The sequence below is a fragment of the Erythrolamprus reginae genome, chromosome 11, assembly GCF_031021105.1.
Source record: "Erythrolamprus reginae isolate rEryReg1 chromosome 11, rEryReg1.hap1, whole genome shotgun sequence".
Lineage (NCBI taxonomy): Eukaryota > Metazoa > Chordata > Lepidosauria > Squamata > Dipsadidae > Erythrolamprus > Erythrolamprus reginae.
Genome location: NC_091960.1, coordinates 32,632,280 through 32,650,144, shown reverse-complemented (window position 1 = coordinate 32,650,144; position 17,865 = coordinate 32,632,280). Strand labels below are relative to the sequence as shown.

Here is a 17,865-nt window from a genome sequence, read left to right as displayed (position 1 = left end):
CACTTTACCCTTAGATTATCTACGGTTGACCTCTCCAGATTCCTAAGAGGTCAGTAAGGGGCGAGTACAAGTGCACTAGAGTGCCTTCCGTCCCCTGTCCTATTGCTCTCCTATATCTCCTCTACTTTTCTTCTATTCCTATATCTCTTCTTCTATTCTTTCATTGATATGTTCTATTACTATATCTTCTATTCTATTCTTTCTTAGATATATTTTACTATGAGTATCTCCTCTATAACCTTCATCATGTATTTTACTATGTGTATATAGATATATACCCACTAAAACCCTCATTGTGTGTTGGACTAAATAAATAAATAAATAAACTCTTGGCAATTTGGTGGGTCAGATCTCTTCCTCTCTTCCGATCTTGTACTACTTAAGTGCTAAAGCCCACTGCAACAATATCGCCAAAAAAGCCTCTAGAGTTGTTAACCTGTTCCTACGCTGCTTCTGCTCAGGCAATCCCACTCTACTCACAAGAGCCTACAAAACTTTTGCCAGACCCATCTTAGACTACTGCTCATCTGTCTGGAACCCATACCACATCTCAGACATCAACACCCTTGAAAATGTCCAAAGATATTTCACCAGAAGAGCCCTTCACTCCTCCACTCGAAACAGAATACCCTACGAAAATAAACTTACAATCCTAGGCCTAGAAAGCCTAGAACTACGTCTAAAACATGATTGGAGTATTGCCCACAAGATTATATGCTGCAATGTCTTACCAGTCAATGACTACTTCAGCTTCAACCACAACAACACAAGAGCACGCAACAAATTCAAACTCAATACAAACCGTGCCAAACTTGACTGTAAAAAATATGATTTCAACAATCGAGTTATCGAAGCATGGAAATCATTACCGGACTCAATTGTGTCAACCCCTAACCCCCAACACTTCTCCCTTAGACTCTCCACGATTGACCTCTCCAGGTTCCTAAGAGGCCAGTAAGGGGCGTACATAAGTGCACTGGTGTGCCTTTCGTCCCCTGTCCAATTGTCTTTCCTTTCTTTCACCTATCATATATATTGTCTTCCTTTCATATATCCTCTCCTCTAAGTTCACTTTCACCCTCTTTTATATTATCACATGTCTATTTTCTTCCTATGTACTTGTGTATTGGACAAATGAATAAATAAAATAAATACTTCTTTTGAGTTGTTCTATGCTCTAACTCAGAGGTCTTCAAACTTGGCAGCTTTAAAACTTGTGGACTTCAACTCCCAGAATTCTCCAGCCAGCCATGCTGGCTGGAGAATTCTGGGAGTTGAAGTCCACAAGTCTTAAAGTTGCCAAGTTTGAAGACCTCTGCTCTAACTGGTGTCAGCTTTGATGGTGAGAAGCTGTCAAGATTGATGTCAGTCCCTGGAGAAACAGGACCTGCAGAGATTCCACAACTGTTCTTCATTTTGTCTAGAATAACAGAACCTTGATAGCTCCTCAGTTTCTCCCTGCCCCATTTTCTAACATACAAAATCAAGGCAGGGTTATTTTAAAGTCCTCTGCGCTTGTCATCTTTTCAGGACTGACAAGTCTTTTAAAAAATGTTTTAACCTTTAACATTGAGCTATAAAATATTCTAAGATACAAAATACAAAAGTAAGTAGAAAAGCAGTGGGAAGGAAGAGGGGGAAGCGAATTGAGGAAGATATTTTTAAAAAGAAGAAGCATTGACTTCTGTCTCTGTTGCAGTAAAATAAGACATCGTTGGCATCAATTCACAACTTTTTGCTTTTTTCAGAATAAAATCGTTGGAAGAAATAGCCATCGGGGTTCAGTCTGAAGTGGGAAGAAAGTCACTGGAATAATAATAATTAATTATAATTATAATAATTTATTGCGACCCTATTTGGACCGGGAGTCACTGCTCACAGTCACTCATGCCCTCATCACCTCGAAGCTCGACTACTGTAACGCTCTCTACATGGGGCTACCTTTGAAAAGTGTTCGGAAACTTCAGATCGTGCAGAATGCAGCTGCGAGAGCTATCATGGGCTTCCCCAAATATGCCCATGTTACTCCAACACTCCGCATTGGTTGCTGATCAGTTTCCGGTCACAATTCAAAGTGTTGGTTATGACCTATAAAGCCCTTCATGGCACCGGGCCAGAATATCTCAGGGACCGCCTTCTGCCGCACGAATCCCAGCGACCAGTTAGGTCCCACAGAGTGGGTCTTATCCAGGTCCCATCAACCAAACAATGTCGCTTGGCGGGACCCAGAGGAAGAGCCTTCTCTGTGGCTGCCCCGACCCTCTGGAACCAACTCCCCCCAGATATTAGAATTGCCCCCACCCTCCTTGCCTTTCATAAGCTGTTAAAAACCCACCTCTGCCGCCAGGCATGGGGGAACTAAGATACACTTTCCCCCTAGGCCTTTACAATTTTATGCATGGTATGTTTGTATGTATGACTGGTTTTTATATAATGGGTTTTTAACTGTTTTTTTAGTATTGGATTTTGTTGTACTGTTTTACTGCTGTTGTTAGCCGCCCCGAGTCTGCGGAGAGGGGCGGCATACAAATCCAATTAATAATAATAATAATAATAATAATAATAATAATAATAATAATAATAATATTGGATTTGCATTCCGTAGACTGGAAACATGGAGATTGATAGGAAAGATGGTTTATTGATTAACAGGACCACATGGCTTTGAGGGCCTGTTGCAGCTGATCACATGGAGTGGAGAGTGGGTGCAGCGGTGGGTTGTTCCCGGTTCAAAGAATCAGTAGCGCCAGTGGTGTTAGGCTCCGCCCACGTACCCAGGAAGCTTCTGCAAACTTACAGTGTCAAACGAGAAGTGGTACAAAGCAAGGTTGTACTACTACTCATTTGTCTGTTGCCCCTTTCAACTTTCAACAGACGTGTCCCATTGATTCTCATTCTGAAAGGGAGTTGGAGGAAGTGAAAATAACCGTGCTGTCTTTCTGAACGCCATTGGCTTTCTTTTTGAGACAAACGTAAGAAAATGTGTGTTGGCCTCATAGCATCTCAAGGTCACTTATTGCACATCTGGAAGCAGCTGCTTCATGTTTTCAGCCTGTTACAGTTCCCCATCCACAATAACCAAGCTGTCTGGGGCCTTTACCACATGCAAATCCTAGAATTTGGTGTCATTTTTCACATTCTCTCCAGAAAGATATCTCCGGGACCGCCTTCTGCCGCACGAATCCCAGCGACCAGTTAGGTCCCACAGAGTTGGCCTTCTCCGGGTCCTGTCGACAAAACAATGTCGATTGGCGGGACCCAGGGGAAGAGCCTTCTCTGTGGTGGCACCGGCCCTCTGGAACCAGCTCCCCCCAGAGATCAGAATTGCCCCCACCCTCCTCGCCTTTCGTAAGCTCCTTAAAACCCACCTCTGTCGTCAGGCATGGGGGAACTGAGATACTCTTTCCCCCTAGGCCTATACAATTTATACATGGTATGTTTGTGTGTGTGCTTGTTTGATTTTTAATAAGGGTTTTAAAAGTTATTTTAAATATTAGATTTGTTATATGCTGTTTTTATTATTGTTGTTAGCCGCCCCGAGTCTACGGAGAGGGGCGGCATACAAATCTAATTAATTAATTAATTAATTAATTAATAGTTGGCTAGCATAACTTGGATGGAACCCCAAACGTCAACTGACTCCATTACAAAATGTTGAAACTCCATCCAGAATTTCCAATCAGCCACCCTTAAATTTATTTATTTATTTATTCGTTCATTCATTCATTCATTCATTCATTCATTCATTCATTCATTCATTCATTCATTCATTCGATTTTTATGCCACCCTTATCCTTAGACTCAGGGCGGCTTACAACACGTTAGCAATAGCAGTTTTGAACAGAGCCAGCCTATTGCCCGCCCACAATCCGGGTCCTCATTTTACCTATGGGGAGGGGTCAACAATTCCCTAGAGCAGTGATGTGCGTGGTACAGGTGGCACAGGTGACACGCAGAGCCATATCTGTTGGCAAACGAGCTGTTGCTTTAGCTCAATTCCAACATGCATGTGTGTGTCGGTCATCTGATTTTTGGCTCACACAGAGGCTCTGAAAGGCCATTTTTAGCTTCCAGAGAGCCTCTGGGGGGGGGGGGGGCGTTTTACCGTCCGCTCAGCTCCAGGGAAGCCTTTGGAGCCTGGGGAGGGCAAAACACGAGCCTACTGGGCCCACCAGAAGTTGGGAAACAGGCCGTTTCTGGCCTCCAGAGGGCCTCCGGGAAGTGGGGGAGGCTGTTTTCGCCCTCCCCAGGCATTGAATTACGGGTGTGGGCACTCGCTGACAGTACCCGCTCTTTCGGCACTTGAAGAAAAAAATGATTTGCCATCACTGCCCTTAACAAATTAAGATTGCTTCCTTTTTCCATACAAGTATTCTTGTCTTTTTCTTAGTCTTCTAAAGCAGTGTTTCCCAACCTTGGCAACCTGAAGATATCTGGACTTCAAGTTGCCAAGGTTGGGAAACACTGTTCTAAAGTAGGCATCTAGCAATGGTTCCAGATCTTCCTCCTCCTCCTCTAAGTCAGACTCTACTGTCGTTGGCATATCTGCCACCTCTGGTGGTCCTTCAGGTTCATCCAGGTCTATTTCTCTCTCAACCCTCACTCTCTGCATCAGCAAACCCAGGGTACCATGATGGGCCTGGCTCATTCTCCTCCAAATCTTATCATAATCAGCTCCCCCCGGAGATTAGGATTGCCCCCACCCTCCTTGCCTTTCGTAAACTCCTTAAAATCCACCTCTGCCGTCAGGCATGGGGGAATTGAGACATCTCCCCCAGGCCTATATAGTTTATGCATGGTATGTTTGTGTGTATGTCTGGTTTTTAAATAAGGGTTTTTTAGATATTTTTAAATATTATATTTGTTGTACATTGGGGTTTTTTTTGTTATTGCTGTGAGCCGCCCCGAGTCTATGAAGAGGGGCGGCATACAAATCTAATAAATAATAATAATAATAATAATAATAACAACAACAACAACAACAACAACAACAACAACAACAACAATAATTGTTCTGTCGAGCTCTCTGGTAGACTCCTCCCGAAAATTCACAGGTACAAATTTCAGACACACACACGTTTGAAAATTCAAAACAATGTTCTTTATAATGAAAATTCACTTAAACTAAGCCCTCTTTTGGTATAGCAAAGAGCACTGGTCTCCAAACAAACTGGTAATTTACACAAGTCCCTTATCAGTTCTGTGATACTTAGCTTGCAGCTGTGAGGTAATTCACAGTCCTTCTTCTTTCACAAAGTGAAGCACACTTTGCTCTGGTTTAGTTTCCAAGTGGGGAAAAATCAGCACACAAAAGGTCAAAGTCAGCAAAGCAGGCACGGAACACAACGATCAGATAATCCTCCACAATGGCCAAACCCACAGGCTGCTATTTATAGCAGCCTCACTAATGACCCCAGCCCCACCCAACCACAGGTGGCCTCATTTTCTTTGATAATAATCTCTCAGTTGTTGCTGCCTATGCATCGCTCTCCGCATGCGTGGCTGTATCATTAACTCTTGTTCTGAATCCAAGGAGGAGCTAGAGAATTGATCTCCTTCTGAGCTGTCTGCCACACTCTCCTCCTCCCTGTCACTCAAGTCTTCTTGGTCAGAGGAGCCTTCATCAGCAGATTCCACCGGGGGCAAAACAGGCCTGCAGCATGTGGGTGTCTCCCCCACATCCACAGTCCTTGGGGCAGGAGCTGGGCCAGAGCTAACCACCACAACAACAATAACAACAACAACAATAATTACCAGAGTTGATCGAGGACCATTCACAACACTCATGTCCATGCATTTTTCAAGAGTGTTTGGTTTCTTCCTTTGTTTACTCATCCCATTCTCTGTCTGCCATTGCTACTAAATTCAGATCGAGTCCATAAATTTTCCCACGGAAAATGTTGACCCATTCAATGTTTTTTTTCTTTTAAATGGTGGGAAACCATAAATATTTTCTGTCTCAAAACCCCGATAAAAGGGAACAGATTAGGTGCCAATAGGCAAATAACGGAGTCGTTTTGCCTCCACTGCGGTTGCTTTGTCACTCTGGGGGAAATCTAATGAGTTCATTCTGCTTGTGGTTTCAGCGTTGCCTGCGAGATATCATGGATGGCTTTTTTCCTTCTGAGCTGCAGAGCCGTTACCCCAGTGGTGTCCCATTTCAGGTACTGTATATCTTTATAGCTTCCTGTTTTTGTACTCTTGGGTTTTTTGTTTGTCAGAATTGGAAATTCCAAGGTTATAATGCCTGCGAAAAGATACTCTACTACAGTGATGGAGAACCTTTATTTCCTCGGGTGCTAAAAGCCTGTGCGCACACACTATCGCTCCTGCACAAGTGCCCACACCCATAATTCATTGCCTCTGGAGGCCAGAAATAGCCCATTTCCCAACTTCTGGTAGGCCTGTTTTTCACCCTCCCCATCCCTTCAGAGTCCCTCCAGAATATGAAAATCCCTTCAAGGGCCTCTATGTGAGCTGAAAATCAGTTGGCGGGTGTGCATACATGCGCTGGAACTGAGCTAGGGCAACGGCAGAGCCGAGGTGGCGCAGCAGGTAGAGTGCTGTACTGCAGGCCACTGAAGCTGACTGTAGATCTGAAGGTCAGCGGTTCAAATCTCATCACCTGCTCAAGGTTGACTCAGCCTTCCGTCCTTCCGAGGTGGGTAAAATTAGGACCCGGATTCTGGGAGGCAATAGGCTGGCTCGGTTAAAAAATGCTATTGCTAACATGTTGTAAGCCGCCCTGAGTCTAAGGAGAAGGGCGGCATAAAAATCAATCAAACAAACAAACAAACAAACAAATAAATAAATAAATCTCCGTGCGCCACCTGTGGCACCCATGCCATAGATTCGCCATCACTGCTCTACTACAACTTAATGCCTACAAACAGATAAAAATCAAATAAATGAATGAATGAATGAACAAATAAATAAATAAATAAATGAACGAACGAACGAACGAACGAACGAACGAACGAACGAACGAACAAACAAACAAACAAACAAACAAACAAACAAACAAACAAACAAGGCTCCGCGTGCCACCTGTGGCACCTGTGCCATAGGTTCGCCATCACTACTCTACTACAACTTAAGGCCTACAAAAAGATAATGCGTACAAAAAGATGCTCTACTACAACTCTACTGTTGACCTCTCCTGATTCCTAAGAGGTCAGTAAGGGGAGTGCATAAGTGCACCAGCGTGCCTTCCGTCCCTTGTCCTAATGTTTCTCTTTTACTACTATCATGTATATAAATATTATATCTTTGTATACAACCAATAGGTACTTGACAAAACAAATAAATAAAATAAACTTAGTTCTGGTGTTGATTCTGTGGTTTTATGATAATGGATCCATACAATCAGCACAGTTTCTATGAGGTTTGTTGAAATGTTACTGACCTGCGGATGGAATACTTTCTGGTCAAGTTATTGTACCTAATTTCTCTTTCATTCAAACAACAGGCAGATGGTTTGTGTTGCAGCTTTTTTGCAAGCTGTGAATTTTTTTTTTTAAATGATCAGTCCGTTTGAGGAACTGAGAATACTTGTTGCATTGGAAAATGGAACAATTTTTCTCTCAAAACCTTCTTTAGAACAGTTTAATTGTCATTTCTGTATTTTTGCTTAAACTAAGTCTGTTAATTTCCCCTTTTCCTTCTAAGTTTGCATTGCTTTAAGTTTCCTTTTTAAAAATACTGTTTCATTATTAAAATAAAGATAATAAACATTTAAAAACAGTCTACTAGTGGTAGCAGTTTCCACTAATGAAAATTAAAAGGTATTTTCAGCAGGTAAATACAATGTTTAAGAATACCACTGTATATTTAGATCAAATTCTATTAGAAAAATTATTTTAGATTTTACATTATGTGACTCGGGGAAGCACCAGAGAAAAAATACTGGAAATACGAACATCAGCTCTCAAAAAACAAAACCGTTTACCACTCAAAGCTCAGAAATTTTTTGGGTTAAAGCAATCAGTAAAAATACAATTTAACTAGAGATTATTAGGATAGTTTCTTTAGGAAGAATGGAAAAAAGTTGGAAACAGAAAAAGTGAAATAGCAAATAGATTTTTAAAAAAATTGAAAAAAGACAAGTGCAGTTGAATTGTAGGAATTTGTATAAATTAAGCCTTCAGTTTCTAGTGAAATACATTTCTGGGGTTCCTGGGGATCTTTCATCCAAATATTATCTAGGTTTACCAAATGCTTACTTTTTTTTAAAGATTAGTGAAGATTAGCAAAGTGCTACTGTCTAGCTCCCTGATGGCGAACCTATGGCACGGGTGCCACAGGTGGCACGTGGAGCCATACCTGCTGGCACCCGAACCATGGCCCTAGCTCAGCTCCAATGTGCATGTGTGTGCCGGCCAGCTGATTTTTGGCTCGCACAGAGACTCTGAAAGGATGTTTTTGGCTTCAAGAGCCTCCCGGAGGATAGGAGGTGGCGTTTTTACCCTCACCTGGCTCCAGGGAAGTCTTTGGAGCCTGGGGAGGGCGAAACACGGACCTACTGGGCCCACCAGAAGCTGGGAAACAGGACACTTCTGGTCTCCAAAGGGCCTCCGCAGAGGTGGGAGAAGCTCTTTCCACCCTCCCCAGGCATTGAATTATGCATGCGCGATAGTGTGTACGCACGCACTTTCAGCACCCAAGGAGAAAAAAGTTCGTCATCACTGGTCTAGCTTAAGGGGGTCAAACTCAAGGCCTGCAGGCCAGATTCGGCCTGTGGGGTGCTTAGACCTGGCCCACAAGAACACCCTGGAAATAGTGAAGGACTTGCCCATGGCGCCTCTGCTAGAGAAAATGGAGCTTTGTTTTCGCTGCAGGAGGCCATTGCAGTTGAAAACAGCCAGAGAGGGCTGTGTGCGGCCCTCCCAGACTCTGTTTTCAGCCACAACAGCCTCTTGCAGCCCTCTGCCAGTGAAAACAACGCTCCAATTTCACTGGCAAAGGGCTGCAGGAGGTTCCCCCCGGCCCTGTCCAGGCCACCACAAGTGCCCCCAACATCAGTGATGTTGAGTTGGCCATGCCCACCCTGGCCACGCCCACCCTGGCTATGCCTTCCTGGTCCCCCGAGGTCAAACTCAACCCTGATAAGGCCCTCAATGAAATTGAGTTTGACAGCCCTGGTCTAGCTAAACATTTGCCAATTTAATAAAGCAAGCAACGTAAAATGTGACTTCCTTGTTTTATAATTATAATTTTATTTATTTATTTATTTTATTAGATTTGTATGCCGCCCCTCTCCGTATTGCAAGATAGATACAAATATTTATTTATTTATTTATTTGTTTATTTTAATTTTATTCATTCATTCATTCATTCATTCATTCATTCATTCATTCGATTTTTATGCCGCCCTTCTCCTTAGACTCAGGGCGGCTTACAACATGTTAGCGCTTTTTAACAGAGCCAGCCTATTGCCCCCACAATCCGGGTCCTCATTTGACCCACCTCGGAAGGATGGAAGGCTGAGTCAACCTTATAATATGCTGTTATTTATTGAAATCCTACCTATAATAAAAGTCATGTGACATTTGTATACCAAAAGAACAAAAAAAGCCTAAAGAGAGCCTTTGAAGGCTGTTCTTTATATCAAACTCTTGCAAATGTTAATGGTTGCTCTCATGGACTGGGATCAGCTAACAACAAGAAATATGAAACATTTCTGCCTGTGTGCATAAAAGAAGTAACATAGCAACATATATAGGATGAATTTAACAGAATTGGAGCTACAGGGGCAAAATTGGCAAATTATAATTCTATGTCAGAAGGTTTGTTAAACTTCTTACATAGAATTGTCGAAGATAAGATGCTAAACTTACTCTAAATATTGTATTTTTATTTTTGTCAGGCAGGTATTAATAACAGATATAAGCAAGGGTGGACTTTGTTCGGGTTGAAGGATTCTGTGGGTATGTTCTTTTTTATAAGGCAATTTTAAAACTTTGCAAATTTGCAGATAGGTGGAGAAGTCAATGAAAAGAGGAGGAAAGTTCTTCTTTGCTCTTTCCCCCTCTTCTTTCTTTTTTTGTTCTGCGCTTTTCTTTTTCTTTATTTTTCTAGCTTTCTTTTTTTTTTATTCTGCTGCATCTTTACACCTATATTTATCTTATCTATTTGGTGTAATTTTCTATTCTCTGTCTTACGTTTTTTAATTTCTTAATTTCTTTAGAGACATAATTTCATTTTATTTTTTATAGATTTAATTTTATTCTATCCTTTTCATTTTTAATTTGTTATATAAAGCCATTAGTAATTAGGTTGGTAATTGGATTAATTAGGCAATATTTAGTGATATTATTGGGTTTATTTTTTCCCCTTTGACTATGCTACTGTAAGAATTTTTCAAATGTTTTTTTAAGGGTATTTTATTAATAGGCGTTAACTATTTGTAAAGGGTATTGATTATATATGAAAATTGATATGGAAGTGATTAGGAGAGATTTGAAACATTCCAGCCTATTCAATGTGAGATACTAGAATTCGGAACAGCTTAAATGGAGTCTTAGCTAATAGTATATTTCTACAGCATTAAAAAATTGGGCAGCTACAGTATTTTTATTCAGATGTCAAAAGTGACGGTGGTAGCATTGTATTCTATAACTTCCTGAAATTGATTTATTGTAAAACAATATAATGTTGTTGTTATAATTTTTATTGTACTGTGATTGGAGAGAAAAAAATAAAAAATTCTTTGCCAGGACAAGAACAGTAGACATGCTGGTGCGCTTATGCACGCCCCTTAAAGATCTCATAGAATGGGGGGGGTGAGGTTGACAGTCTAAGGCAGGGGTCCCCAAACTTTTTACACAGGGGGCCAGTTCACGGTCCCTCGGACTGTTGGAGGGCCGGACTATAAAAAAACCTGAACAAATCCCTATGCACACTGCACATATCTTATTTTAAGGTAAAAAATAAAATGGGAACGTACTATTTAGAGGGGGGGAAGTCTGAAATTCACAAAAGTTTATGTTTTGTTTTTAATTTTCTTTTGTTAACATCTGATTGGCTATACAAGGTTTTTTTGGTTTATAGAAAAATGTATAAAGAAAGAATGAAGCACTTTGTCATAATGGTTAATACGTTAGAAATATAATTGGTGTACTTTTTGAAGGAACATTAAGGAAGGAATTTAATTAAAAGAAAAGTATGCACCTGGATGACAACTTTAGAAAAAAAATGCAATTTTTTGATGATTGATATTCGTTACTAACAAAATACTGCCTTTTATTCATGGAAAATTAGATGGTACACTGTATTGTTCGAATGTATGCTGAGAAATGTTTTTAAAAAAATTTACACCACCCCTTAAAAGTCCTTCCTTCCTCCGCCCCTCCATTCATTTCATTCTTCCTTCCTTCCTTCCTTGTTCCATTTCTTCTTCCTTCCCTTCCTCCTTCCTTCCTCTCCTTTTCTCTCTCTCTTTCTTTCTTTCTCTCTCTCTCTCTTTCTTTCTCTCTCTCTTGCTCTCTCTCTCTCTTTCTCACTATCTCTCTTGCTATCTCTCTTCCTCCCTCCCTTTCTCTCTCCCTCTTTCTCCACCTTCCTTCCTTCCCTCTCTCCATCCTTCCTCTCCAATTCTCTTTCCCTCCCTCTTTTTCCCTTCTCTTTCCCTTTTCTTTCTTTCTCCCCACTTCTTTCTCTGAAGTTTGCGGCGGAGTGTTCAGCCTCCCCATCCCCCCAGGTGCATGGCAGGCTGGCAGTAGAACGGGGAGCTCGCGCGCATAGGCGCGTGCGAACTTTCACTGGTGCAAGACTTCCCCGCACTTTCTTTGTTGCTCCCCGCCCCAACTCTGATGCCCAGCTCCCCAGTTTGGCCTTGGAAAAGACTGCATGGGGGATTGTTTTGGTGTGCGTGGCAGCACCCCTTACAGGGGACATTGCCGTGGTCCCCAGACACAACTGGAGAAGCCAGGCGGGGCTCAGAGCCCACAGGGGTTTCTTCAGGCCGACAGACTCACCTGTGGGCCAGATAAATGGCCTCAGCGGGCCGCATCTGGACCCCGGGCCGTAGTTTGGGGACCACTGGTCTAAGGGTAAAGTTTTGGTAAAAAAAAATTAAAGGGTAAATTTTACAGCTAGGCTGCCCCTCTTGTTCCCTGGTGGAGTTGAAATCAGACCAGCTTCGTTTTGTGACCCCATTGCTTAGTGACAATAGCTCAGGAACTCCCTGGTTACTCTTCTTAAGAAAGAATTGCACAAATTGTCACCGCGACTTCCTATTTCTTGCCCGCTTGCCCACTGGCTTATTTCATGGAAAGCCAGTGAGGAAGTTTGCAAACCATGATCATATGACTATAACATGTTATGACAAACAAGAGTCTGAGTGCTCCATATAGCTGCAGGGGGGCTTGGCCCTCCAACCCTCCCACATAAACCAGACAGGAAACATGGCAAAACTAATGCTACAGTATTGTAAAGCTACATGAATAAAGTCTTGCATGTCTGTTAAGGAGGTTGCAGAATGACCCTTGAGTTTTCTTTTTTTAAAAAAATTTATTATAAATTTTATTTACATGAATACATACAATAAATACAACAACAATACAAATTACAATACAAATATTTAGACAAAAAAAAAGAAAAAAGAAATATAAAATATAATATAAAACAAACTCAAACTCAACCCAGACAAGACGGAGTGGCTGTGGGTCCTGCCTCCCAAGGACAATTCCATCTGTCCGTCCATTACCCTGGGGGGAGAATCATTGACCCCCTCAGAGAGGGTTCGCAACTTGGGCGTCCTCCTCGATCCACAGCTCACATTAGAGAAACATCTTTCAGCTGTGACGAGCGGGGCGTTCACCCAGGTTCGCCTGGTGCACCAGTTGCGACCCTATTTGGACCAGGAGTCACTACTCACAGTCACTCATGCCCTCATCACCTCGAGGCTCGACTACTGTAACGCTCTCTACATGGGGCTACCTTTGAAAAGTGTTCGGAAACTTCAGATCATGCAGAATGCAGCTGCGAGAGCAATCATGGGCTTTCCCAAATATGCCCATGTTTCTCCAACACTCCGCAGTCTGCATTGGTTGCCGATCAGTTTCCGGTCACAATTCAAGGTGTTGGTTATGACCTATAAAGCCCTTCATGGCACCGGGCCGTCTGCCGCACGAATCCCAGCGACCAGTTAGGTCCCACAGAGTGGGTCTTCTCCGGGTCCCGTCAACCAAAATGTCGCTTGGCGGGACCCAGAGGAAGAGCCTTCTCTGTGGCAGCCCCGACCCTCTGGAACCAACTCCCCCCAGAGATTAGAATTGCCCCCACCCTCCTTGCCTTTCGTAAGCTGCTTAAAACCCACCTCTGCCGCCAGGCATGGGGGAACTAAGATACACTTTCCCCCTAGGCCTTCACAATTTTATGTATGGTATGTTTGTATGTATGATTGGTCTTTTTATAATGGGTTTTTAACTGATTTTTTAGTATTGGATTTTGTTGTACTGTTTTACTGCTGTTGTTAGCCGCCCCGAGTCTGCAGAGAGGGGCGGCATACAAATCCAATTAATAATAATAATAATAATAATAATAATAATAATAATAATAATAATAATAAACATCAATGAATTATACAATAAACAATATACAGTAATAACAAACAAATAGTAAAAAACGGGCGGGTGAACGGCAGATCTGTATCGAAAGTTTGTGCTATAAATATTCTCTATAGCCCGTTACATTATAACTGAAAATGACATTATAAGTAAATAAGAAGTAAAGTTGAGTATAGCATAGCAAAGAAATTTTAGAACGATGGGCTTAATTTTTATCCATATCATATTTCAATCCTTTACCGAAGACTGTTATCTTTGTAAATATACAATTTGGTATGTAGTGAGTTTTAAGCAGTTATTGGTCGGATTGTTCTCTTTTTTCCCCAACCAGCGGTAAAAAGGGTCCCAGCATTTATAAAACTCAGATTCTTCATTATTTCTGAGTTCCAGAGTTAATTTAGTCATTTCTGCACAGTTTCTAATTTTTTCTATTATTAACCCACCTTGAGGTATATCTTCATTTTTCCACCATTGCGCAAATGCTAATCTGGCCGCTGTAGTAATATGAATGACTAGTTTTCAAGGCCATGCACAGAGGAAAACGTGGAATTCCAGCAGATACCCAGGAGATATGAGCAATCATTCAGTCATACTAAACAGATATGTTAAAGTTCTGTTAATGTATCTGTTTTGTATAGCATTAGTGTTTACTTTTGGAAATAGCACAGTCAAGTTAAACAGTCCAGTCGTACACATTCAAATCAGTCAATATCTCAATAGAATAACTGAGAGATACGTAAAATAATCTTACCATATTTTACAAGATATTGACAAAATTGAACGGGTCCAAAGACGGGCCACAAGAATGGTGGAAGGTCTTAAGCATAAAACATATCAGGAAAGACTTAAATAACTCAATCAGTACCTTATAAAGAAAACTTGTATAAGATGTTTTACCGGTGGCATTATGCCCCGGCAAGATCAGCTAAAATATGTCCCAATATTAATTTCCCTTTCCCTTCTGTCCTCCAGACTATACAGATTGAGTTCAGGAAAGACTTAATGAACTCAATCTGTATAGTCTGGAGGACAGAAGGAAAAGGGGGGACATGATCGAAACATTTAAATATGTTAAAGGGTTAAGTAAGGTCCAGGAGGGAAGTGTTTTTAATAGGAAAGTGAACACAAGAACAAGGGGACACAATCTGAAGTTAGTTGGGAGAAAGATCAAAAGCAACGTGAGAAAATATTATTTTACTGAAAGAGTAGTAGATCCTTGGAACAAACTTCCAGCAGACGTGGTAGATAAATCCACAGTAACTGAATTTAAACATGCCTGGGATAAACATAGATCCATCCTAAGATAAAATACAGAAAATAGTATAAGGGCATACTAGATGGACCATGAGGTCTTTTTCTGCCGTCAGACTTCTATGTTTCTTACATATCAGACATACTTTACAGCTTACAAATACATCAAACTATCATCAAATAACACAGAGCTTACTACAGCAGTCACAGTGAATCAACAGAAAGAACAAAGAGAGCAGAGAGCGAGAATCATGCTTTCTGGCTCCCTCTTATGGCAATTTGCAACACTACCTCTTGAAGCTATAGTACTTCAATACATGTAAGCATTTTTAGCTTGTATATATATTGCAAACTCAACTGTTTTGTACATAGTACTAACAATGTCCCAAGGGGCAAATTTTGCCTCCCTTTTTAACTACTTGATTTGTTGGTGCAAGGTCTTTCCTCAGTTTCTTTCTCTGTTAACTGGCTGCAGATTCCTGCCTCTCTTATTTGTTTCCTGAGTAGCATTTCTCCAAACTTAGCAACTTTAAGACTTGTGGACTTTAACTCCCAGAACTCTCCAGCCAGCTATGTAGGTGCAGTGGTACCTCTACTTAAGAACGCCTCTACTTAAGAACTTTTCTAGATAAGAATTTGTGTTCAAGATTTTTTTGCCTCTTCTTAAGAACCATTTTCTACTTAAGAACCCGAGCCCGGAAAAATTTCCCAGGAAATTTGAGAGCAAGACGAAGGCCCGGCCAGTTTCCTGCCATTCCCCCTTTAATCCCGGCCATCTTGGGCTTTTCTGGGCTGCCAGAGGAGCCTTTCGATGGCGCTTAAGGAGGCTTTGGCAGTCCAGAGCGAACAAAGCATTTTCCTTTCTCTGGGCGCTTGGAGAAGGAATAAACTTCTGCCAGCACCCAGAGAAAAGCAACGCTCCCTTCGCTCTGGGCAGCAACTGTCCTCCTCCTCTTCTTCCTCCTCCTCCCACCCAAATTCCGAGCTTTTATTTCTTTCCTAATGGGTTTGCACACATTATTTGCTTTTACAATTATTCCTATGGGAAAAATTGCTTCTACTTACAAACTTTTCTACTTAAGAATCTAGTCACAGAACGAATTAAGTTCTTAAGTAGAGGTACCACTGTATAGGTAAATTTGGACAACAGAACAGGGATGGTAGGCACGATGGTGCGCTTATGCACGCCCCTTACAGATCTCTTAGAAATGGGGAGAGGTCGACTGCACACAGCCTAAGGTTAAAATTCTTGGGGTTTGGCAACGAAACCATAGAGTTAGGTAGTGCATTCCATGCATTGACCACTCTGTTGCTGAAGTTGGGTTTTCTGCAGTCAAGTTTCGAGCGGTTTACATTTATTTATTTATTTATTCATTCATTCATTCATTCAATTTTTATGCCGCCCTTCTCCTTAGACTCAGGGCAGCTTACAACATGTTAGCAATAGCACTATTTAACAGAGCCAGCCTATTGCCCCCACAATCCGGGTCCTCATTTGACCCAATTCGGAAGGATGGAAGGCTGAGTCAACCTTGAGCCGGTGATGAGATTTGAACCGCTGACCTTCAGATCTACAATCGGCTTTAGTGGCCTGCAGTACAGCACTCTACCTGCTGCGCCACCCCAGCTCTGAATGTGTTTATGATAGTTGCATAGAGTTTGAATTTATTTTGTGTGCGTGTGTTGCTGCAGTTGACGGTGAAGTATTCATTGACCGGTAGGACATTGTGGTAGATGATTTTATGAGGCTACATTTAGATCAGATCGAAAGTGACGCAGCTCTAGGTTTTTTAAGATCTGAATAATTCCTAGGACATGTCTTAATTAACAAATCTACCCCTTCCTGCCTCTTGAAAGAGAACAGGGCACATGAAAGAGTCTGCACAATTTAGAAACTCAGCAACTTTAAGTGAGGGAGGAAAGTTATGAGGCTATTTACAGATGCCTGGAATTTACTGTTGGAACTTACTTGAACCTATTATCAGCTAGAACTTAGCTAGAATAAATCAAACACATCGTTTTACTGATCTTTATCGGGAGAAAGGCCTCATTTACGTAGGGTGTATGCCTCATACCCAAGGGTGGGGGAATTTTATTAACATCTTTAAACTTTCATTGTTTAGAGATGCATGAGAAAGTATTGTTGAAAAAAGGGAAACATGAGCCCTGTTTCTAGAATCGGCCTGTGTGCCCTTTGGGCTGGTGGTTATTGCTGGGGAAAACATGTTTTTTTAGCAGTTGAGGGTTGGGGTGTGGACCCTAAAAATGAATGCTTGGTTAGTTCTAGAGAGGAAACACAGACAGGTGGAAACAGAGTGCGGCAAAGTCAAAGCCCAGAATTCTGGTGCATTCTCAAAGTCTTAGACCAGACTTGTGGACTTCAACTCCCAGAATTCTCCAGTCAACTCTGCTTGACGTTTGAAGACCTCTGAACCAGGGATCTCCAGCCTTGGCAATTTTAAGACTTGTGGACCTCAACTCCCAGAATTCTCCAGCCAACTCTGCTTGACGTTTGAAGACCTCTGAACCAGGGATCTCCAACCTTGGCAACTTTAAGACTGGTGGACTTCAACTCCCAGAATTCTCCAGCCAGCTCTGTTTGAAGTTTGAAGACCTCTGAACCAGGGTTCTCCAATCTTGGCAACTTTAAGACTTGTGGACTTCAATTCCCAGAGTTCTCCAGCCAGCAAAGCTAGTTGAAGTCCACAAGTCTTAAAGATGACAAGGTTGGAAACCCCTGCTGTGAATTGCAGCATGGTTTCTTCCCCAATCTATTTCTTTGCTGCCATCTGGTGGCCAGATGGTTAGTTCGCTTTTGCTGCCATCTGGTGGCCAGATGGTTTGTTCCCCCTCTATTTCTTTGCTGCCATCTGGTGGTTGGATGCTTAGTTCAGTCCAGTAGAGTACAGTGGTACCTCTACTTATGAACTTAATTCGTTCTGTGACCAGGTTCTTAAGTAGACTAGTTTGTAAGAAGAAGCAATTTTTCCCATAGGAATCAATGTAAAAGCAAATAATGCATGTGATTGGGGAAATCACAGGGAGG

At 41.8% G+C, this 17,865-nt stretch overlaps 1 protein-coding gene across 3 annotated transcripts in view; it reads left to right on the top strand.

Annotated features, from left to right (window-relative positions):
* The window catches only part of UBXN11 (UBX domain protein 11), a 55,157-nt gene that overhangs the window by 23,954 nt on the left and 13,338 nt on the right, over window positions 1–17,865 (top strand). For all 3 annotated transcript variants that reach the window (XM_070764704.1, XM_070764703.1, XM_070764705.1), the window contains one exon: window positions 6,087–6,164. In XM_070764704.1, coding sequence (XP_070620805.1) covers window positions 6,087–6,164 — 78 coding nt within the window. The remainder of the gene's footprint in view (window positions 1–6,086; window positions 6,165–17,865) is intronic.